Source organism: Scyliorhinus torazame, chromosome 15 (assembly GCF_047496885.1).
Source record: "Scyliorhinus torazame isolate Kashiwa2021f chromosome 15, sScyTor2.1, whole genome shotgun sequence".
Classification (NCBI taxonomy): Eukaryota; Metazoa; Chordata; class Chondrichthyes; order Carcharhiniformes; family Scyliorhinidae; genus Scyliorhinus; species Scyliorhinus torazame.
The window spans coordinates 200,716,969-200,738,751 of record NC_092721.1 but is presented as its reverse complement, the minus strand read 5'-3'; the positions used below and the strand labels follow the sequence as shown (position 1 = coordinate 200,738,751).

General features: G+C 51.2%; 1 protein-coding gene across 1 annotated transcript in view; it reads left to right on the top strand.

Annotated features, from left to right (window-relative positions):
• map6a (microtubule-associated protein 6a) overlaps positions 1-20,210 on the top strand; it is an 86,016-nt gene extending 65,806 nt beyond the window's left edge. Inside the window, exons 3-4 of the mRNA XM_072477429.1 lie at positions 2,727-2,961; positions 18,673-20,210. Of these exons, the coding sequence (XP_072333530.1) occupies positions 2,727-2,961; positions 18,673-18,870 (433 nt within the window). The 3' untranslated portion in view covers positions 18,871-20,210. The remainder of the gene's footprint in view (positions 1-2,726; positions 2,962-18,672) is intronic.
• Positions 20,211-21,783: the final 1,573 nt, after the last annotated feature.

Below are 21,783 nucleotides of genomic sequence, written 5' to 3'. Positions count from 1 at the left end.
TAGAAAAGCATCCTTCCATTGCTACTCTCTGCCTTCTATGACCTAGCCAGTTCTGTATCCTCCTTTTCACTATCCTGATGGGAGCTACCTCGCTGGCAGTGTGTAACGCGGGCAGACGGTAGTGAGGTGGGGGGAGGTGGCTGCAGCCTTAAAACCGGTACGATCTCGTTTGGCGCGCTTAGTGTCAGGGTAGACGGGCGGGGGAGAGTGCTTAAAATGGCTGATTCTGGAAGGGTGGGGAGGGGAGGGGAGGGGGAGGGATGGGGAACCCCCAATTCGGCTGGTCGGCTGGGACGTAAAGGGATTGGGTGACCCAGTGAAGTGTTCGAAAGTTTTTTCTCATCTAATGAACTTAAACGCGGATGTGCAGCGGAACTCACCATCAACGAGATCCTCCAGTCCGCTGGCAGTGCACTCACACCCGCGGATTTCCCGAAGGTGTGGGATGGCCACAAGGGGGAGCCCCATTGGCCGGGTGGAGGAACGGGTTTGGTGGGGGGGAAGATCTCAAATATCTGTGAGCCGATCATCTCATCGGAATCTGCGGCGTTCCCGGCGAAGTTGCGGGTCACACACGAGGCTAAGGACTCTTATTTCGAGACACCTGAGGAGGTGGAGGGCTTCATCAATGAACATGGACTGGGGGCCAATTAAACGAAAGGCGTTGTGTGGTGGATTCCTTTGTAATTTCTTGTGAGGGTTACGGACAGAAGAGGGTGGCGGAGATATTCTGTTGTTGAACGCGAAATGGGAGGAGGAGCTGGGACCCATCCTGGGTGAGGACGTGTGGAATGAGGCCCTCTGTCGGGTAAATTCCGCCTCATCCTGCGCCCGGCTCAGCCTGATCCAACTCAAGGTGGCACACAGAGCTCATCGAACCAAAACTAGGATGAGTGGGTTCGTTGATGGAGTGGAGGATGGGTGTGAGCGATGCTCTCGTGGGCCCGCCAACCATACTCATACATTCTGGTCTTGTCTAAGGGTGATGCACATTTGTGTCTCCTTTAGCATCATGACAGTGGTTCTCCACATCGATCTGCAGCCTTGTCCATTGGTGGCCATTTTCAGGCTATCGGACTTATCGGGACTGCGGACAGAGGTGGAGGCAGATACTCTCACACTTGCTTCGCTGATAGTCCTGCTGGGGTGGAGAGTGCCCGCTCCGTCTAGTACCTTGGCCTGGATGGGAGACCTTATGGACTTTTTCCACCTGGAAAAGGTGAAGTACACCATCAGGGGGTCGGAGGAGGAGCTCTACCCAAGGTGGCAGCCGTTTATCTCATACTTCAAAGAGTTAATCCCCATCAGCTGTAGAGGGGTGGGGGAGGTGGGGTTTGGTTGTGGGACCAGGGGGTTATATTGGATGTAGCCTTTGTTTCTTGGGCGCGATTCTCCACTCCCGCGCCGGTTGGGAGAATCGCCTGGGCCGCCAAAATTTCCCGGGACGCCGGTCCGACGCCCTCCCGCGATTCTCCCAAGCAGTGGGAATGGCCCGGTCGAGTTTTGCGGGCCGCAGGCCGGAGAATCGCCGGAGACACCCAAGATGGCGATTCTCCGGCACCCCCACTATTCTCAGGGCCGGATGGGCCGAGCGGCCAGGCCAAAACGGCGGGTTCCCCCCGGCGCTGTCCACACATGGTCGCTGCCGTCGTGAGCGGTGCGTGAACGCTGGGGATGGGGGCGGCCTGCGGGGGGGGGCGAGGGGAGATCCTGCACCGGGGGTTACCTCAAATGGGGTCTGGCCCGCGATCGGTGCCCACCGATCGCTGGGCCGTCCTCTCTGAAGGAGGACCTCCTTCCTTCCGCGGCCTGGCAAGATCCGTCAGACATCTTCTTGCGGGGCGGACTTAGAGAGGACGGCAACCACGCATGCGCGGATGATGCCTGTTATGCGGCGCCGGCCGCGTCATCTATGCGGCGCCGCCTTTACGCGGGCGACAAGGCCTGGCGCGTGTAGATGACACGGCCCTGATCCTAACCCATTGTCAGGGCCTGAATCGGTCGGGACCGGGGCCGTTTCGCGCCGTCGTGAACCTCGACGGCGTTCACGACGGCGCGGCCTCTTCGGCGTGGGAGTGGAGAATCGTGCCCCTTGTTTTTTGTTTTCTCTGATCTGTCATGTTGTTAACACGACAAACGTAAGCTGCGGGATTCTCCATCGGCAGGACCCGCCGCGCCGTCGGCAGCGCACCCACGACCCCGGGTTTTGCAACAGCGTGGGAGGGCCATCATGGGAAACCCCATTGGCCGGCTGCCGGAACAGAGGATTCCCCGTGCCGTCAGGGGCGCGCCGCACCGGAAAACGGGGCCGGCGGGATGGAGAATCACGGCCAACATGTTTGAACCATTTTCAGAGTTGTGTTGTAGTTTGGATCGTGTGAGCAATCTATGAAACCTTTAATAAAATACTATTTTTAAGAAAGAGAAATGTCTTCACTCAAAGGGTTGTGAATGAGTGGCGTGCTCTGCCCAGGAGAGCTGTGGAGGCTCAGGCTTGGAGTATATTCAAGGAAAGATCAATGGATTTTGGGGAACTAAGGGGATTAAGGGATATGGGGATTGAGCAGGAAGATGGAATGTAGGTGGAAGTTCAGCCGGGATCTTGTTGAATGCCAGAGAAGATTCGATGGGCCGAATGGTCTTCCCCCCCACTCCTATTTCTCAATGTTCTGATATTCTTTCCTCAATTTCAGCTGTGGCAGATGAATATGTGTCTGTTCCCACAGGAACGAGTTCAGGCCCTGGACAGCAGACGGCAAACCGACAAAGGTTGTCAAAGCAAAGCAGCTGTACCACCCACCAGAGACTAAGGTTGCCCACGAAACCAGTTACAACACCACCTTCAGGGGGCAGTTTAGCAAGCGGGCAGAAATCATCAGACCAGGGACAGCGGACACCAAGGTCCCTGAGCGCAGGAAAATGCGTAGTGTCTACAGCGAAGCCTATAAGGAACCTGCCAAGGTAAGACGCAGATCCCGTCATCCTTCCTCACTCTTCCAATCTTATCACCAGCATGAGGGGAGACAGTGGCATTGGAGTAGTGTCGCCGATAGTAACCCAGAGGCCGAGGCTAATGACATGGGTTCAAATCCTACCGTGGCAACTGGTGAAATTTATATTCAATTAACAAAATCAGGAATTCACAGTGCAGAAGGAGGCCATTCGGCCCATTGAGTCTGCACCGGCCCTTGGAAAGAGCATCCTACCTAAGCCCACACCTCCACCCTATCCCCACACTTACACCCTATCCCTGTAACCCCACCTTACCTTACCTTTTATTTGGACACTAAGGGCAATTTAGCATAGCGAATCCACCTAACCCTGTACATCTTTGGATTGTGGGAGGAAACCGGAGCACCCGGAGGAAACCCACGCAGACACGGGGAGAACGTGCAGACTCCGCACAGACAGTGACCCAAGCCGGGAATTGAACCTGGGACCCTGGCGCTGTGAAGCCTTTGTGTTAACCACTGTGCTACCGTGCTGCCCGCACATACCATTGAAAGCTAGTCTCAGTAACGGTGATCGTGAAACCATCTATGATTGTTGTAAAAACCCATCTGGTTCACTCGTGTTCTTTAGGGAGGGAAATCTGCCGCCCTTACTTGGTCTGGTCTACATGTGACTCCAGATCCCACAGCCATGTGGTTGACGGTAACTGTCCTCTGAAATGGCTGAGCGAGACACTCAGTTCAAGGGTATTTAGGGATGGGCAGCCAATGCTGGCTTTCCCAGCGATGGCCAATTTAAGATGATTAATCGAGCTCACAATGTGGTCAGCACCTGAGTGACCTGGTTCCAATTTCCAGATTGAACCACTTGGTTTCGGTCTCTCCCCGCCCCCACCTTTCCTAATGTATTCGTCCGTGGAATCCAATTGCACCCTTAGTTTCAACTACATAGATACATAGAAGATAGGAGCAGGTGGAGACCTTTTGGCCCTTCGAGCCTGCTCCGCCATTCATCACGATCATGGCTGATCATCCAACTCAATAGCCTAATCCTGCTTTCTCCCCATAGCCTTTGATCCCATTCTCCCCAAGTGCTATATCGAGCCGCCTCTTGAATATATTCAATGTTTTAGCATCAACTACTTCCTGTGGTAATGAATTCCACAGGCTCACCACTCTTTGGGTGAAGAAATGTCTCCTCACTTGGAATGGGTAAAATTTTACCCATTTTATTCAGGGTAAAATGGTTTACCTGGGAACATCTTCCCTGCATCTACCCTGTCTAGTCCTGTTAGAATTTTATAAGTCTCAATGAGATCCCCCCTCTTTCTTCTGAACTCCAGCTAGAGCAATCCTAACATAGTCAATCTCTCCTCATATGACAGTCCCGCCATCCCTGGAATCAGTCTGGTAAATCTTCGCTGCACTCCTTCGAGAGCAAAAACATCTTTCCTCAGAAAAGGAGACCAAAACTGCACACAATACTCCAGGTGTGGCCTCTCCAAGGCCCTGTACAATTGCAGCAACACATCCCTGCTCCTGTACTCGAATCCTCTCGCTATGAAGGCCAACATACCATTAGCCTTCTTTACCGCCTGCTGCACCTTGCTTACCTTCAGCGACTGGTTCACAAGGACACCCAGGTCCCACTGCACACTCCCCTCTCCCAATTAACAACCATTCAGGTAGTAATCTGCCTTCCTGTTTTTTCCAAAGTGTATAACCTCACACTTATCCAAATTATACTGCATCTGCCATTGATTTGCCCACTCGCCCAACCTGTCCAGATCATGCCGTAGGATCCCTGCATCCTCGTCACAATTCATCCTCCCACCCAACTTGGTATCATTTGCAAACTTTGAGATGTTACATTTTGTTCCCTCATCCAAATTGTTAATATATATTGTGAATAGCTGGGGTCCCAGCACCGATACCTGTGGTACCACACTGGTTACTGCCTGCCAATTTGAAAAGGATACATTAATCCCAACTCTTTGTTTCCTCTCTGCCAACCAGTTTTCTATCCACCTCAATACATTTCCCCCAATCCCATGCGCTTTAATCTTGCACAATAATCTCTTATGTGGGACTTTGTAAAACGCCTTCTGAAAGTCCAAATATACCACAATGACTGGCTCCCCCTTGTCGACTGTACTGGTTACCTCTTCAAAGGATGCCAACAGATTTCTCAAGCATGATTTCCCCCTTCATAAATCCATGCTGACTGTGACTGATCCTGCCACTGCTTTGCTGGGCAGCACGGTAGCATAGTGGTTAGCACTGTCGCTTCACAGCGCCAGTGTCCCAGGTTCGATTCCTGGCTTGTGTCGCTGTCTGTGTGGAGTCTGCACATTCTCCCCGTGTCTGCGTGGGTTTCCTCCGGGTGCTCCGGTTTCCTCCCACAAGTCCTGAAAGACGTGCTGTTAGGTGAATTGGACATTCTGAATTCTCCCTCCGTGTACCCGAACAGGCGCCAGAATGTGGCAACTAGGGGCTTTTCACAGTAAGTTGATCGCAGTGTTGATGTAAGCCTACTTGTAACAATAAAGATTATTAATATTATAAATGATCCGTTATAATGTCCGTGATAATGGATACAAGAATTTTCCCCACTACCGGGGCGTCATTCTCCGACCCCCCGCCGGGTCAGAGAATGGCCGTTGGCCGCCGTGAATCCCGCCCCCGCCCCCGCCGAAGTCTCCGGTACCGGAGATTGGGCGGGGGCGGGAATCGGGCCGCGCCGGTTGGCGGGACCCCCCGCTGGATTCTCCGGCCCGGATGGGCCGAAGTCCCGCCCAGGAATTGCCTGTCCCGCCGACGTAAATCAAACCTGGTATTTACCGGCGGGACCAGGTGGCGTGGGCGGGCTCCGGGTCCTGGGGGGGGGGCACGGGGCGATCTGACCCCGGGGGGTGCTCCCACGGTGGCTGGCCCGCGATCGGGGCCCACCGATCCGTGGGCGGGCCTGTGCCATGGGCACACTCTTTCCCTTCCGCCTCCGCTACGGCCTCCACCATGGCGGAGGCGGAAGAGACTCTCCCCACTGCGCATGCGCGGGAAACTGACAGTGGCCGCTGATGCTCCCGTGCATGCGCCGCATTTCCGCGCCAGCTGGCGGGGCAACAAACGCCATTTCCGCCAGCTGGCGGGGCGGAAATTCCTCCGGCGTCGGTCTAGCCCCTCAATGTTGGGGCTAGGCCGCCAAAGATGCGGAGCATTCCGCACCTTTGGGCCGGCGCGATGCCCGTCTGATTGGCGCCGTCTTTGGCGCCAGTCGGCGGACATCCCGCCATTGGGGGAGAATTTCGCCCCCGATGCCAGGCTGACTGGTCTATAATCCCCTGCTTTCTCTCTACCTCCCTTTTTGAATATCGGAGTGACGTGAGCTACCCTCCAATCTGCAGGGACAGTTCCAGAGTCTATAGAATCCCGGAAGATGACCACCAATACATCCACTATTTCCAGAGCCACCTCCTTAAGCACTCTGGGATGCAGATTCTCAGGCCCTGGGGATTTATTCACTTTCAATCCCATCAATTTTCCCAGCACCATTTCTCAACTAATATTGATCTCCCTCAGTTCGTCCCTCTCACTAAACCTTTCATTCTCCAGCTCCACTCAATCACGCCCCGAGTGTAATTTTGGGTAGGTTTGGCGGGGTGTTTCCCCGCCAATTCTTTGGGTGAGATCAGACCTGAATTCACCCACACGTGGTCAATCTTGGGGAGTTTGGGGAATTTCCCACCTGTCAATCCCTCACCTTTTGAGGTCCCCCCCTTTCAGCCCCCCAACCTTCATTTTTTTTAATAAAATATTTTATTGAAAATTTTTGGTCAACCAACACAGTACATTGTGCATCCTTTACACAATATTATAACAACACAAATAACAATGACCTATTTTATAAACAAAAAATGAATAAATAATAAATAACAAAAATGAAAACTAACCCTAATTGGCAACTGCCTTGTCACAAGTAACACTCTCCAAAAATATAATTTAACAGTCCAATATATAATTCTCTGTAGCAACGACCTATACATATTATACAGTATATATTAACAACCCTGAGAGTCCTTCTGGTTCCTCCCCCCCCCCCCCCCTCCCCCCCCCCCCCCCCCCATCCTGGGCTGCTGCTGCTGCCTTCTTTTTTCCATTCCATCTATCTTTCTGCGAGGTATTCGACGAACGGTTGCCACCGCCTGGTGAACCCTTGAGCCGACCCCCTTAGAACGAACTTAATCCGCTCTAGCTTTATAAACCCTGCCATGTCATTTATCCAGGTCTCCACCCCCGGGGGCTTGGCTTCTTTCCACATTAGCAATATCCTGCGCCGAGCTACTAGGGACGCAAAGGCCAAAACATCGGCCTCTCTCGCCTCCTGCACTCCCGGCTCTTGTGCAACCCCAAATATAGCCAACTCCCAGCTTGGTTCGACCCGGACCCCCACTACTTTTGAAAGCACCTTTGTCACCCCCATCCAAAACCCCTGTAGTGCCGGGCATGACCAAAACATATGGGTATGATTCGCTGGGCTTCTCGAGCACCTCACACACCTATCCTCCACCCCAAAAAATTTACTGAGCCGTGCTCCAGTCATATGCGCCCTGTGTAATACCTTAAACTGAATCAGGCTTAGCCTGGCACACGAGGACGACGAGTTTACCCTGCTTAGGGCATCTGCCCACAGCCCCTCCTCGATCTCCTCCCCAGCTCTTCTTCCCATTTCCCTTTTAGTTCATCTACCATAGTCTCCCCTTCGTCCCTCATTTCCCTATATATATCTGACACCTTACCATCCCCCACCCATGTCTTTGAGATCACTCTGTCCTGCACCTCTTGTGTCGGGATCTGCGGGAATTCCTTCACCTGTTGCCTCGCAAAAGCCCTCAGTTGCATATATCTGAATGCATTCCCTTGGGGCAACCCATATTTCTCGGTCAGCGCTCCCAGACTCGCGAACTTCCCATCCACAAACAGATCTTTCAGTTGCGTTATTCCTGCTCTTTGCCACATTCCATATCCCCCATCCATTCCCCCCGGGGCAAACCTATGGTTGTTTCTTATCGGGGACCCCCCCAAGGCTCCAGTCTTTCCCCTATGCCGTCTCCACTGTCCCCAAATCTTCAGTGTAGCCACCACCACCGGGCTTGTGGTGTAGTTCCTCGGTGAGAACGGCAATGGGGCTGTCACCATAGCCTGTAGGCTAGTCCCCCTACAGGACGCCCTCTCTAATCTCTTCCACGCCGCTCCCTCCTCCTCTCCCATCCACTTACTCACCATTGAAATATTAGTGGCCCAATAATACTCACTTAGGCTCGGTAGTGCCAGCCCCCCCCTATCCCTGCTACGCTGTAAGAATCCCTTCCTCACTCTCGGGGTCTTCCCGGCCCACACAAAACCCATGATGCTCTTTTCAATCCTTTTTAAAAAAGCCTTCGTGATCACCACCGGGAAGCACTGAAACACAAAGCGGAATCTCGGGAGGACCACCATCTTAACCGCCTGCACCCTCCCTGCCAGTGACAGGGATACCATATCCCATCTCTTGAAATCCTCCTCCATTTGTTCCACCAACCGCGTTAAATTTAACCTATGCAATGTGCCCCAATTCTTGGCTATCTGGATCCCCAGGTAACGAAAGTCCCTTGTTACCTTCCTCAACGGTAGGTCCTCTATTTCTCTACTCTGCTCCCCTGGATGCACCACAAACAACTCACTTTTCCCCATGTTCAATTTATACCCTGAAAAATCCCCAAACTCCCCAAGTATCCGCATTATTTCTGGCATCCCCTCCGCCGGGTCTGCCACATATAGTAACAAATCGTCTGCATACAAAGATACCCGGTGTTCATCTCCTCCTCTAAGTACTCCCCTCCACTTCTTGGAACCCCTCAACGCTATCGCCAGGGGCTCAATCGCCAGTGCAAACAATAATGGGGACAGAGGGCATCCCTGCCTTGTCCCTCTATGGAGCCGAAAATATGCAGATCCCCGTCCATTCGTGACCACGTTCGCCATCGGGGCCCTATACAACAGCTGCACCCATCTAACATACCCCTCTCCAAAACCAAATCTCCTCAACACCTCCCACAAATAATCCCACTCCACTCTATCAAATGCTTTCTCGGCATCCATCGCCACTACTATCTCCGTTTCCCCCTCTGGTGGGGGCATCATCATTACCCCTAACAACCTCCGTATATTCGTGTTCAGCTGTCTCCCCTTCACAAACCCAGTTTGGTCCTTCTGGACCACCCCCGGGACACATTCCTCTATTCTCATTGCCATTACCTTGGCCAGGATCTTGGCATCTACATTTAGGAGGGAAATAGGTCTATAGGACCCGCATTGTAGCGGGTCCTTTTCCTTCTTTAAGAGAAGCGATATCGTTGCTTCAGACATAGTCGGGGGAAGTTGTCCCCTTTCCTTTGCCTCATTAAAGGTCCTCGTCAATACCGGGGCGAGCAAGTCCACATATTTTCTATAGAATTCGACTGGGAATCCATCCGGTCCCGGGGCCTTTCCCGCCTGCATGCTCCTAATTCCTTTCACCACTTCTTCTACCTCGATCTGTGCTCCCAGTCCCACCCTTTCCTGCTCTTCCACCTTGGGAAATTCCAGCCGATCCAAAAAGCCCATCATTCTCTCCCTCCCATCCGGGGGTTGAGCTTCATATAATTTTTTATAAAATGTCTTGAACACTCCATTCACTCTCTCCGCTCCCTGCTCCATCTCTCCTTCCTCATCCCTCACTCCCCCTATTTCCCTCGCTGCTCCCCTTTTCCTCAATTGGTGTGCCAGCAACCTGCTCGCCTTCTCCCCATATTCGTACTGTACACCCTGTGCCTTCCTCCATTGTGCCTCTGCAGTGCCCGTAGTCAGCAAGTCAAATTCTACATGTAGCCTTTGCCTTTCCCTGTACAGTCCCTCCTCCGGTGCTTCCGCATATTGTCTGTCCACCCTCAAAGGTTCTTGCAGCAACCGCTCCCGTTCCTTACTCTCCTGCTTCCCTTTATGTGCCCTTATTGATATCAGCTCCCCTCTAACCACCGCCTTCAGCACCTCCCAGACCACTCCCACCTGGACCTCCCCATTATCATTGAGTTCCAAGTACTTTTCAATGCACCCCCTCACCCTTAGACACACACCCTCATCTGCCATTAGTCCCATGTCCATTCTCCAGGGTGGGCGCCCTCCTGTTTCCTCCCCTATCTCCAAGTCTACCCAGTGTGGAGCATGATCCGAAATGGCTATAGCCGTATACTCCGTTCCCCTCACCTTCGGGATCAACGCCCTTCCCAGCACAAAAAAGTCTATTCGCGAGTAGACTTTATGGACATAGGAGAAAAACGAGAACTCCTTACTCCTAGGTCTGCTAAATCTCCACGGGTCTACACCTCCCATCTGCTCCATAAAATCTTTAAGTACCTTGGCTGCTGCCGGCCTCCTTCCAGTCCTGGACTTCGACCTATCCAGCCCTGGTTCCAACACCGTATTAAAATCTCCCCCCATTATCAGCTTTCCCATCTCTAGGTCCGGAATGCGTCCTAGCATCCGCCTCATAAAATTGGCACCATCCCAGTTCGGGGCATATACGTTTACCAAAACCACCGTCTCCCCCTGTAGTTTGCCACTCACCATCACGTATCTGCCCCCGTTATCCGCCACTATAGTCTTTGCCTCGAACATTACCCGCTTCCCCACTAATATAGCCACCCCCCTGTTTTTCGCATCGAGCCCCGAATGGAACACCTGCCCCACCCATCCTTTGCGTAGCCTAACCTGGTCTATCAGTTTCAGGTGCGTTTCCTGTAACATAACCACATCTGCCTTAAGTTTCTTAAGGTGTGCGAGTACCCGTGCCCTCTTTATCGGCCCATTCAGCCCTCTCACGTTCCACGTGATCAGCCGGGTTGGGGGGCTTCCTACCCCCCCCTTTTCGATTAGCCATCCCCTTTTTCCAGCTCCTCACCCGGTTCCCACGCAGCTGTATCTCCCCCAGGCGGTGCCCCCCCGCCCATCCCCTCCCATACCAGCTCCCCCCTCTCCCCAGCAGCAGCAACCCAGTAATTCCCCCCTCCCACCCCGCCCCCCCCCCCCCGCTAGATCCCCCGCTAGCGTAATTACTCCCCCCATGTTGCTCCCAGAAGTCAGCAAACTCTGGCCGACCTCGGCTTCCCCCCGTGACCTCGGCTCGCACCGTGCGACGCCCCCTCCTTCCTGCTTCTCTATTCCCGCCATGATTATCATAGCGCGGGAACCAAGCCCGCGCTTCTCCCTTGGCCCCGCCCCCAATGGCCAACGCCCCATCTCCTCCACCTCCCCTCCTCCCCCATCACCACCTGTGGAAGATAGAAAAGTTACCACATCGCAGGATTAGTACATAAAACTCCTCTTTCCCCCCTTTTTAACCCCCCTCTTCGCCCCCCACATTCGCCCCACCACTTTGTTCAAACGTTCTTTTTAATAACCCGCTCATTCCAGTTTTTCTTCCACAATAAAAGTCCACGCTTCATCCGCCATCTCAAAGTAGTGGTGCCTCCCTCGATATGTGACCCACAGTCTTGCCGGTTGCAGCATTCCAAATTTTATCTTCTTTTTATGAAGCACCGCCTTGGCCCGATTAAAGCTCGTCCTCCTTCTCGCCACCTCCGCACTCCAGTCTTGGTAAACGCGGATCACCGTGTTCTCCCATTTACTGCTCCGAGTTTTCTTTGCCCATCTAAGGACCATTTCTCTATCCTTAAAACGGAGGAATCTCACCACTATGGCTCTGGGAATTTCTCCTGCTCTCGGTCCTCGCGCCATCACTCGGTATGCTCCCTCCACCTCCAACGGACCCGCCGGGGCCTCCGCTCCCATTAACGAGTGCAGCATCGTGCTCACATATGCCCCGACGTCCGCTCCCTCCGCACCTTCAGGAAGACCAAGAATCCTCAAGTTGTTCCTCCTTGCGTTGTTCTCCAGTGCCTCCAACCTTTCCACACATCGTTTCTGATGTGCCTCATGCATCTCCGTCTTCACCACCAGGCCCTGTATGTCGTCCTCATTCTCGGCTGCCTTTGCCTTCACGACCCGAAGCTCCCGCTCCTGGGTCTTTTGTTCCTCCTTTAGCCCTTCGATCGCCTGTAGTATCGGGGCCAACAGCTCTTTCTTCATTTCCTTTTTGAGCTCTTCCACACAGCATTTCAAGAACTCTTGTTGTTCAGGGTCCCATGTTAAACTGCCACCTTCCGACGCCATCTTGGTTTTTGCTTGCCTTCCTTGCGCTGTTCTAAAGGATCCACTGCAATCCAGCCACTTTCTCCTCCTTTTTTCATCCGTATCCAGGGGGGATTCCCTTCTGGTTTACCGCACAGTGTTTTTAGCCGTCAAAATTGCCGTTGGGGCTCCTATCAAGAGCCCAAAAGCCCGTTTCACCGGGAGCTGCCGAAACGTGCGACTCAGCTGGTCATCGCCGCACCCGGAAGTCGCCCCCCAACCTTCATGATGCCCCTTCATACATACCCCCTTTAAATTCCTACACTTCACCCCCCCGCCCCCCACCCCCACCCCCCCCGTTCAGCTCCCTTTCATGGGCATGACCCCCTCAGGATCTGCCCGTGGCAGTAATGGCTCATTTAAATATGATTATCTGGAATCACTCCCAGTGAGGGCATGACCCAGATAGCGCCGGGTGCCGTGGGTCGGGTAACTCGCGCACGGCTCAGTGCCCAGCGCAAAGCCCGTTTTGGGCCTCTCACGTGATACTCCTGGCACAACCGGATCGGTGCCGGGTGCAATGCGGTGGAAAACCCATGGCCATATAGACACACACATATAGACACACACACATTTCTATACAGACACACACACGCTTATATATAAATAAGTTGACAAGGGGTAGCCAGTCGATGTGGTATATTTGGACTTTCAGAAGGGGTTTGACAAAGTCCCGCATAAGAGATTATTGTGCAAGATTAAAGCGCATGGGATTGGAGGAAATGTACTGAGGTGGATAGAAAACTGGTTGGAAGAGAGGAAACAAAGAGTAGGAATTAATGGATCCTTTTCAAGTTGGCAGGCAGTAACTAGTGGGGTGCCACAGGGATCGGTGCTGGGACCCCCAGCTATTCACAATATATATTAATGATTTGGATGAGGGAACAAAATTATCATAGAATTTACAGTGCCGAAGGAGGCCATTCGGCCCGTCGAGTCTGCACCGGCTCTTGGAAAGATCACCCTACCCAAGGTCAACACCTCCACCCTATCCCCATAACCCAGTAACCCTACCCAACATTAAGGGCAATTTTGGACACCATGGGCAATTTATCATGGCCAATCCACCTAACCTGCACATCTTTGGGCTGTGGGAGGAAACTGAGCACCCGGAGGAAACCCCCACACACACGGGGAGGATGTGCAGACTCCGCACAGACAGTGACCCAAGCCGGAATCGAACCTGGGACCCTGGAGCTGTGAAGCAATTGTGCTATCCACAATGCTACCGTGTTGAAAATGTAACATCTCAACTTTGGAAGCAAAAACAGGAAGGCAGATTACTACCTGAATGGTTGTAAATTGGGAGAGGGGAGTGTGCAGTGGGACCTGGGTATCCTTATGCACTAGTCGCTGAAGGTAAGCGCGCAGGTGCAACTGGCGGTAAAGAAGGCTAATGGTATGTTGGCCTTCATTGCGAGAGGATTCGAGTACAGGAGCAGGGATGTTTGCTGTAATTATACAGGGCCTTGGAGAGGCCACACCTGGAGTATTGTGGGCAGTTTTGGTCTCCTTCTCTGAGGAAAGATGTTTTTGCTCTCGAGGGAGTGCAGCGAAGGTTTACCAGACTGATTCCAGGGATGGTGGGACTGTCATATGAGGAGAGATTGATGAGGTTAGGATTGTTCTCGCTGGAGTTCAGGAGAATGAGGTGGTTCTCATAGAGACTTAGAAAATTCTAACAGGACTAGACAGGGTAGATGCAGGGAAGATGTTACCAATGATGGGTGTGTCCAGAACCAGGGGTCACAGTCTGAGGATTCAGGGTAAACTATTTTGGACAGAGATGAGGAAACATTTCTTCACACAAAGAGTGGTGAGCCTGTGGAATTCATTACCACAGGAAGTAGTTGATGCTAAAACATTGAATATATTCAAGAGGCAGCCTGATATAGCGCTTGGAGAGAATGGGATCAAAGGCTATGGGGAGAAAGCAGGATTAGGCTATTGAGTTGGATGATCAGCCATGATCATGACAAATGGCGGAGCAGGCTCGAAGGGCCAAAAGGCCTCTTCCTGCTCCTATCTTCTATGTATCTATGTATATAAAAATGTACATACACGTATAGACACACACATATAGACACACACATATACACACATCTCTACACACACATATATATATTTACACATGCATATGTACACACATATAGACATAAACACATATACACACACACACATATAGACACACACACATATAGACACATGCACAATTGACACACACATATATCTACAGACACACAGACATACATAAATGTGCATACACATATAGACACATATATACTCACATACATATACACATCTCTACACACATATACATTTACGCACTCATATGTACACACATATAGACACACACACATATAGGCATACACATATATGCAAACAATTTGACATAGGGGCTGGTTTAGCACAGTGGGCTAAACAGCTGGCTTGTAATGCAGAGCAAGGCAGCAGCGCGGGTTCAATTCCCGTACCGGCCTCCCGAACAGGTGCCGGAATGTGGCGACTAGGGGCTTTTCACAGTAACTTCATTGAAGCCTACTTGTGACAATAAGCTATTATTATTATTATTACACACACGCCACATGCCGCACTCAAATAAACGCACATATATTTACACATATACAATTACACAAATTTATGCTGTCACGCACATACTCACTCACTCAGACACACACACAGATACACACAGACACAGGCACTCACACACTCACACAGGCTCTCAGAGGCACTTGCATAGTCACACACACTCACTCACACAAACACACCCGGACACTCACACACACACAATCATACAAACTCTCACTGATACACCCAGACACACACACTCACACACACACAATCATACAAACTCTCACTGACACACCCAGACACACACACTCACACACACACAATCATACAAACTCTCACTGACACATCCAGACACACACACTCACACACACACACACACACAATCATACAAACTCTCACTGACACATCCAGACACTCACACACACACACAATCATACAAACTCTCACTGACACACCCAGACACACACACTCACACACACACAATCATACAAACTCTCACTGACACACCCAGACACACACACTCACACACACACAATCATACAAACTCTCACTGGCTCATCCAGACTCACACACACATACACACTCATACAGGCTCTCACAGACACTCACACAGACCCTCATAGACACACACAGGCTCTCTCACACACAAATACTCACACAGACTCCCACAAACACACCCAGTCTGAAGCAGGCAGAAATTCCTCTCGCACGATGCTGTAACATAGAAACATGGACATAGAAACATTGAAAATCAGAACACGAGGAGGCCATTCAACCTCCTGAGCCTGCTCCACTATTCATTATGATCATGGCTGATCCCTACCTCAACGCCACACTCCTACTCTTCCCAAACACCTTGACATCTTTTAGAGTCCAGAAATCTATCTATTTCCTACTTAAATATATTCATTGATTTGCCTCTACAACCTTCTGCTGTGGAGAATTCCACAGGGGCTGTTTAGCACAGGGCTAAATTGTTGGCTTTGAAAGCAGACCAAGGCAGGCCAGCAGCACAGTCCAATTCCTGTAACAGCCTCCCTGAACAGGCGCCGGAATGTGGAGACTAGGGGCTTTTCACAGTAACTTCATTTGAAGCCTATTTGTGACAATAAGCAATTTTCATTTCATTTCATTTCAGGTTCACCTCTCTCTGGGTGAAGAAATTTCTCCTAAATGGCTGACCCCATATCCTGAGGTTGTGACCCCTTGTTCTAGACTCCCCCCAGCCAGAGGAAACAGCGTCCCTATACCCAGTCTGGACAGCCCTGTCAGAATTTCATACCTTTTAATGAGATCCCCTCACATTCTTTTAATTTCTTTCTTTTTTTATATAAATTCAGAGTACTCAATTCATTTTTCCAATTGAGGGGCAATTTAGCGCGGCCAATCCACCTAGCCTGCACATCTTTGGGTTGTGGGGGTGAAACCGACGCAAACGCGGGGAGAATGTGCAAACTCCACACGGACAGTGACCCGGGGCCGGGATCGAACCTGGGATCTCAGCGCCGTGAGGCAGTAGTGCTAATCACTGCGCCGCCCTTTCATTATTTTAATTTCAGAAATTTAAATTATAACTCAAACTTTTAAAGAAACAAGAGATGTTCTCCTTAGAGCAGAGATGGTTAAAGGGAGATTTAATATAGGTGTTTAAAGTTATGTGGGGTTTTGATCAGTTAGATCAAGATAAACTATCTTCAGTGACTGGAGATTTGGTAACTGGAGTTCATGATTGAAGATAATCAGTGAAGTAACCAGTGGTGAGGTGAAAATAAATGATTTTACTTAAAATTGATAAGGCACCAGGAGCAGATGGGATGCATCCAAGGATACTGAGCGAAGTGAGAGTGTAGGTTTCTGAGGCAGCCTTCCTTAGACACAGAGGTTGGGACTGCTTTTTTTGGTGAAAGGAGAGGAATCACTTGGGACGTGATTCCATGCCCTACCCCCGTACCATGTTGTGCCCAGCGTCGATCCAGGCGCACAGCGAGCATCGCGGCAGAGGCCCAAATCGGGCTTCACGCTGAGCGCAAACCTCGCGTGAGTCACACGGCCCACACTGGGCATGATCCAGGTAATGTTAATTAGGTGAGTCATGAGGCTCATTTAAATATTCAAGTGCTAGTTGAGGCGGCATTCCCCTGGTGCCCGAGAGTCACCGGCCGCGCCAGCGAGGCCTCATTCGGGCACCGATTAGTACTGGTCTCCATAAACAGGTGTGATGGCCACACCAGGGGTCTCGGAAGCCAGTAAAACCCCCCGTGTGGTTGGGGACAGGGCAGGGCAATACCCTGTTGGCACTGCCAGGGTGCCATGTGCAGGGCCAAGGGTTGGGGCATAAGGGAGATATGCCAATGAAAGTGGGGGTGAAGGTTGGTATGAAGGGGCTTCATAAAGATTTGGGGAGTGAAGGGGGGGATCCTGAGGTAGGGGGGCCTCAGAGGCGATGGCCCGTAACAGGTGTGCTCACTTGGTGATTCTGCGATACACCAGCACTTTGCCCTTTCTTTTATTCTCAGGGAGTTTCGTTCCGCCAAGGCTGAACTTTAGTAATTTTCTGCTGGCGAGCCCACAGGAAAGGCTCCTCGCAGGTCAGGACGCCATTTTGTCTGGCGGCCTTGATCTCCCCCGCACTCCGTTTTTGACCCACACTTACACCCCCCCCTCCACCTGGCAATGCCAACCTGGCACCCGGGCACCCTGGCACCTGGCACCCTGACACTCTGGTTTTGCCCCTGCCAGCCTGGCAGTGTCACGGGCACCTTCCAGGGTTGCACTGTCAGGCTGCCAGGCTGCCAGTGCCAAGATGCCCTAGTGCCAGAGGGAGTGCCAGGGTGTCACCCTGCCCTGTCCCTGACCACCCGGGGGTCTCCAATGTCCTAAGAGACACCCCCCGCCGCCCCAGGTGCCTTTACGGCTGGTCCACGTTTGTGGAAACCAGTACTAAACGGTGCCCTGGCAAGGTGTCCCAGGCCCAGGCAATGTAGCATGGCCAATCCACCTGCACATCTTTGGACTTTGGGAGGAAACCCACGCAGACACGGGGAGAATGTACAAACTCCACACAAACAGTCACCCAAGGCCGGAATCGAACCCAGGTCTCTGGCGCTGTGAGGCTGCAGTGCTAGCCACTGTGCCACCGTGCCATCCCTGTGGATGGCCCATGCCCCTGATGCAAACAGGGCAGCGCCGAATGACATTACCACCCCCCCCACCCACCCACTTCCCACCCACTGTTTTTCATCCCTGGCACAAAAAGAAATGACCTGCCCACTCCCACCCACTTGCCCACACCAACTGTATTATGGCTTTGGGCAGGGTGTTATCCTGGTCAATAGACTTACCAACAAGTCTCATTGACTTATATTCATTTTAATATGGTGGGCAGGGTGCCCACTGCAGGCCTCGTCCTCCTGGCACATTACGGGGGTCAGCTCAGGGGGCTGGGGAGGGGTGGGGGAGGCACTCGTCAAGCAATGTGTTGTATGTACATCCCTGCCAAAAACATGCCTGGGGGGGAGAGGGCGCGGTGAAGGGATGGGGAAGTGAAGGGGGGAGGGGGTGGGGGGGGGGGGGGGGGGGGGGGGAGGGGGGAAGGGGGGGGGCAGTGCCATAAAACCAACCCAGTGACTTCAAAGGATGTCTACGAAATTATTAAATAATTTACTTCAAAGGTTTCAAAAACACGTAAGGATAAATAACTAAAAGCAAATGTTGGCAGGACTTAGGGGGAAGCGAGGAAGAAGAGGGTCTAGTTGGATATATCCTTCAAAGAGCCAGCAGATGCAGGATTGGGTAGAATGGCCTCCTCTTGTGCTGTATGATTGTAACTTCAGTTGCATGTGGCATGTGCGAGTAAGTCGATCTTCATTTGCTTCTTCCCCTCCAGCCACATAAGCCAAGCGTCCAGAGCACGAAACCAAAAAAACCGTCAAGCCATAAAGCACCCAAAAAAGTCAAAGAAAAACAAATCACATCTGGGCGGGCCGTGAAGAAAAAGATGGCGGACACCGCCCCGGCCCCCAAGCCAGAGGAAGGAGCGAAGAGCCAGGAGATGAACAACAAATTAGCCGAGGCGAAAGAGTAAAGTCACCACACTTCTGACACTGGGGTCACGGGAAACCAATCAGATTCTTCCTCATCAGTCAGGGGTGACACTCGGTCCTGCAAGGGTCTGAGGCCATTCCTTAATCAGCTCAGCAGCCCTTCTGAACTAGAGGGGCTGATCCATCACTCTACTCCCTTCACCTGCTTACTTAAGTACAAGATACAGGAACCCTCACCTAGCCCAATAATCAAACACAGCTTAGACTGAATCATGTATCGACACATCCACACCACATTGTCGGTGGCACTGACGGACTGATGACTACCATCCCCGTCACAGTGGGAAGAAAAGCAGCAGCAATAATTGGCTCCCACTCACTTTGACAAGCTAACAGCAAATTTCTGAACTGTGGCTTCACTTTTGATCTCCTGTCATGGGTCCAGCTATAAAACCCTAGTCCTTATGGCCTTTTGAAATGATCATTTAGATTCGACGCATAAACCTAAACATCTCCATTAGACCCCACCTGTTAACTCACTCCCCATTAGCTGTTATTCTTTGTATAAACTATTCGCACTCCTTGAATAGATTCCAACTTGTAAGCCAGTCCCGATTTTCATCATACTCCATGTTCCCCGTTCTGCATTCTGAAGGTTAGCCACCTCACGGCTGAGACCAGGAGGTCTGATTTGCCAGCATTTATCAGAATGGGATACGGGCCTCATTCAACGCCCCCCCGATAGCCTTTACCCCACTCCTCACGCTATCCTAAGAACACCCCCCCGATAGCCTTTACCCCACTCCTCACTTTGTCCTAAGAATATGTCTGCCTGGTCACTGAACAAGGGACCAACATGAGATAAGCCAGAATCTCGTGCATGTGCATACCCGTGCACACAAACATGCACATATACACACCCGCACACACAAGCACGTATGTCCGCACACACACAATCATTTATGCCCAAGCTTGCGTGTGTGAGTACAGACACATGACACAGACACATGGTGGACATACGTATACTAACACGAGTGTGTAAGCATATGTTCACACGTACACTTTTATCGCACGCATCTCTACTTCAGCAACACTCCCAGTAACTACAGCAATGAGGGAATGTGTCATACATTCTTCATGGTGGTTTCTCAAGCTGATGGGAAGTTTCTTTTTGATGTCACGTGGCCCAGACCCGGTCATGAACACACCGATAGTTTTCCGTTGATTGTGCTGGGGAACACCACACTTGGTGCTATTTCATTCATGTTGTGGCAATGGGAATGATCAAATTAATGTAAGTGTAAAACTCCCAATTGTGATGTGCTTTGTGACCTTTGCTTGCAGTTATTTACCAATAAAAGCAAATTGTGAACACTTTAAATGCATTCTCTCTTGCCATCTTTCCGTGTCTCACGCTGTGTGCCTCTCTTTCTGTCTCTCTTACCATGGGTTTCTCTCTCTGTCTCTCATTCTATCTCTCACTTTCTCTATCTCTGTCTCGCTTTCTCTGCCTGCCATTCTCACTGGCTTTTTCAGTGCCTGTATGTCTGTTTCCCTGATTATAAAAGCAAAGTACTGCAGTTGCTGGAATTCTGAAGGTCTCTGAGGAAGAGTAATTTTTGACTCAAAACATAAACTCTGTTTCTCTCTCAACAGATGCTGTCAATCCTGCTGAGTTCATCCAGCATTTTCTGTGCTTATTTGTGTGTTTTTCTGTCTGTCACTTGCCCACTCTTTTTCTCTCTCTCTCTTTCTTTGCCTGTATCCTTCTCTGTTACTTGCTCTTTGCTTCCCCCCCCCTCTCTCTCAGTTTCTCTCTATCTGTCTTTCATCTGTTGCGTGTCACTCTCTCCCAGCAAGCCACAAATAGTGGGTAAGCTTGGGAGTTCCGCTGCTCAAACCTAACGATTCTCAACTTGTTTTGTACTGAGGCAGTTGGTCTTAGCCAGGTTGGGGGGAGGTGGCAAGTGAGGCCAATTCCTCCCAGGTTCGAGAGGGAGCAAAGCAGCCAGAGTTCATGCTCCTGATCACTATCCAGGGACCCTGTTGCTGGCAAAGTACTTGTCTGAGGGCAGGATCGAACTCAACCGTGATATTGCTCAACAAATATGGTATGTCAGGAATAAGCGAATGACTAGGGAAAGAGTAGGACCAGTCAAGGACAGGGATGGGAAATTGTGTGTGGAGTCTGAAGAGATAGGCGAGATACTAAATGAATATTTTTCGTCAGTATTCACTCAGGAAAAAGATAATGTTGTGGAGGAGAATGCTGAGCCCCAGGCTAATAGAATAGATGGCATTGAGGTACGTAGGGAAGAGGTGTTGGCAATTCTGGACAGGCTGAAAATAGATAAGTCCCCGGGACCTGATGGGATTTATCCTAGGATTCTCTGGGAGGCCAGGGAAGAGATTGCTGGACCTTTGGCTTTGATTTTTATGTCATCATTGGCGACAGGAATAGTGCCAGAGGACTGGAGGACAGCAAATGTGGTCCCTTTGTTCAAAAAGGGGAGCAGAGACAACCCCGGCAACTATAGACCGGTGAGCCTCACGTCTGTAGTGGGTAAAGTCTTGGAGGGGATTATAAGAGACAAGATTTATAATCATCTAGATAGGAATAATATGATCAGGGATAGTCAGCATGGCTTTGTGAAGGGTAGGTCATGCCTCACAAACCTTATTGAGTTCTTTGAGAAGGTGACTGAACAGGTAGACGAGGGTAGAGCAGTTGATGTGGTGTATATGGATTTCAGCAAAGCGTTTGATAAGGTTCCCCACGGTAGGCTATTGCAAAAAATACGGAGGCTGGGGATTGAGGGTGATTTAGAGATGTGGATCAGAAATTGGCTAGCTGAAAGAAGTCAGAGGGTGGTGGTTGATGGGAAATGTTCAGAATGGAGTACAGTCACAAGTGGAGTACCACAAGGATCTGTTCTGGGGCCGTTGCTGTTTGT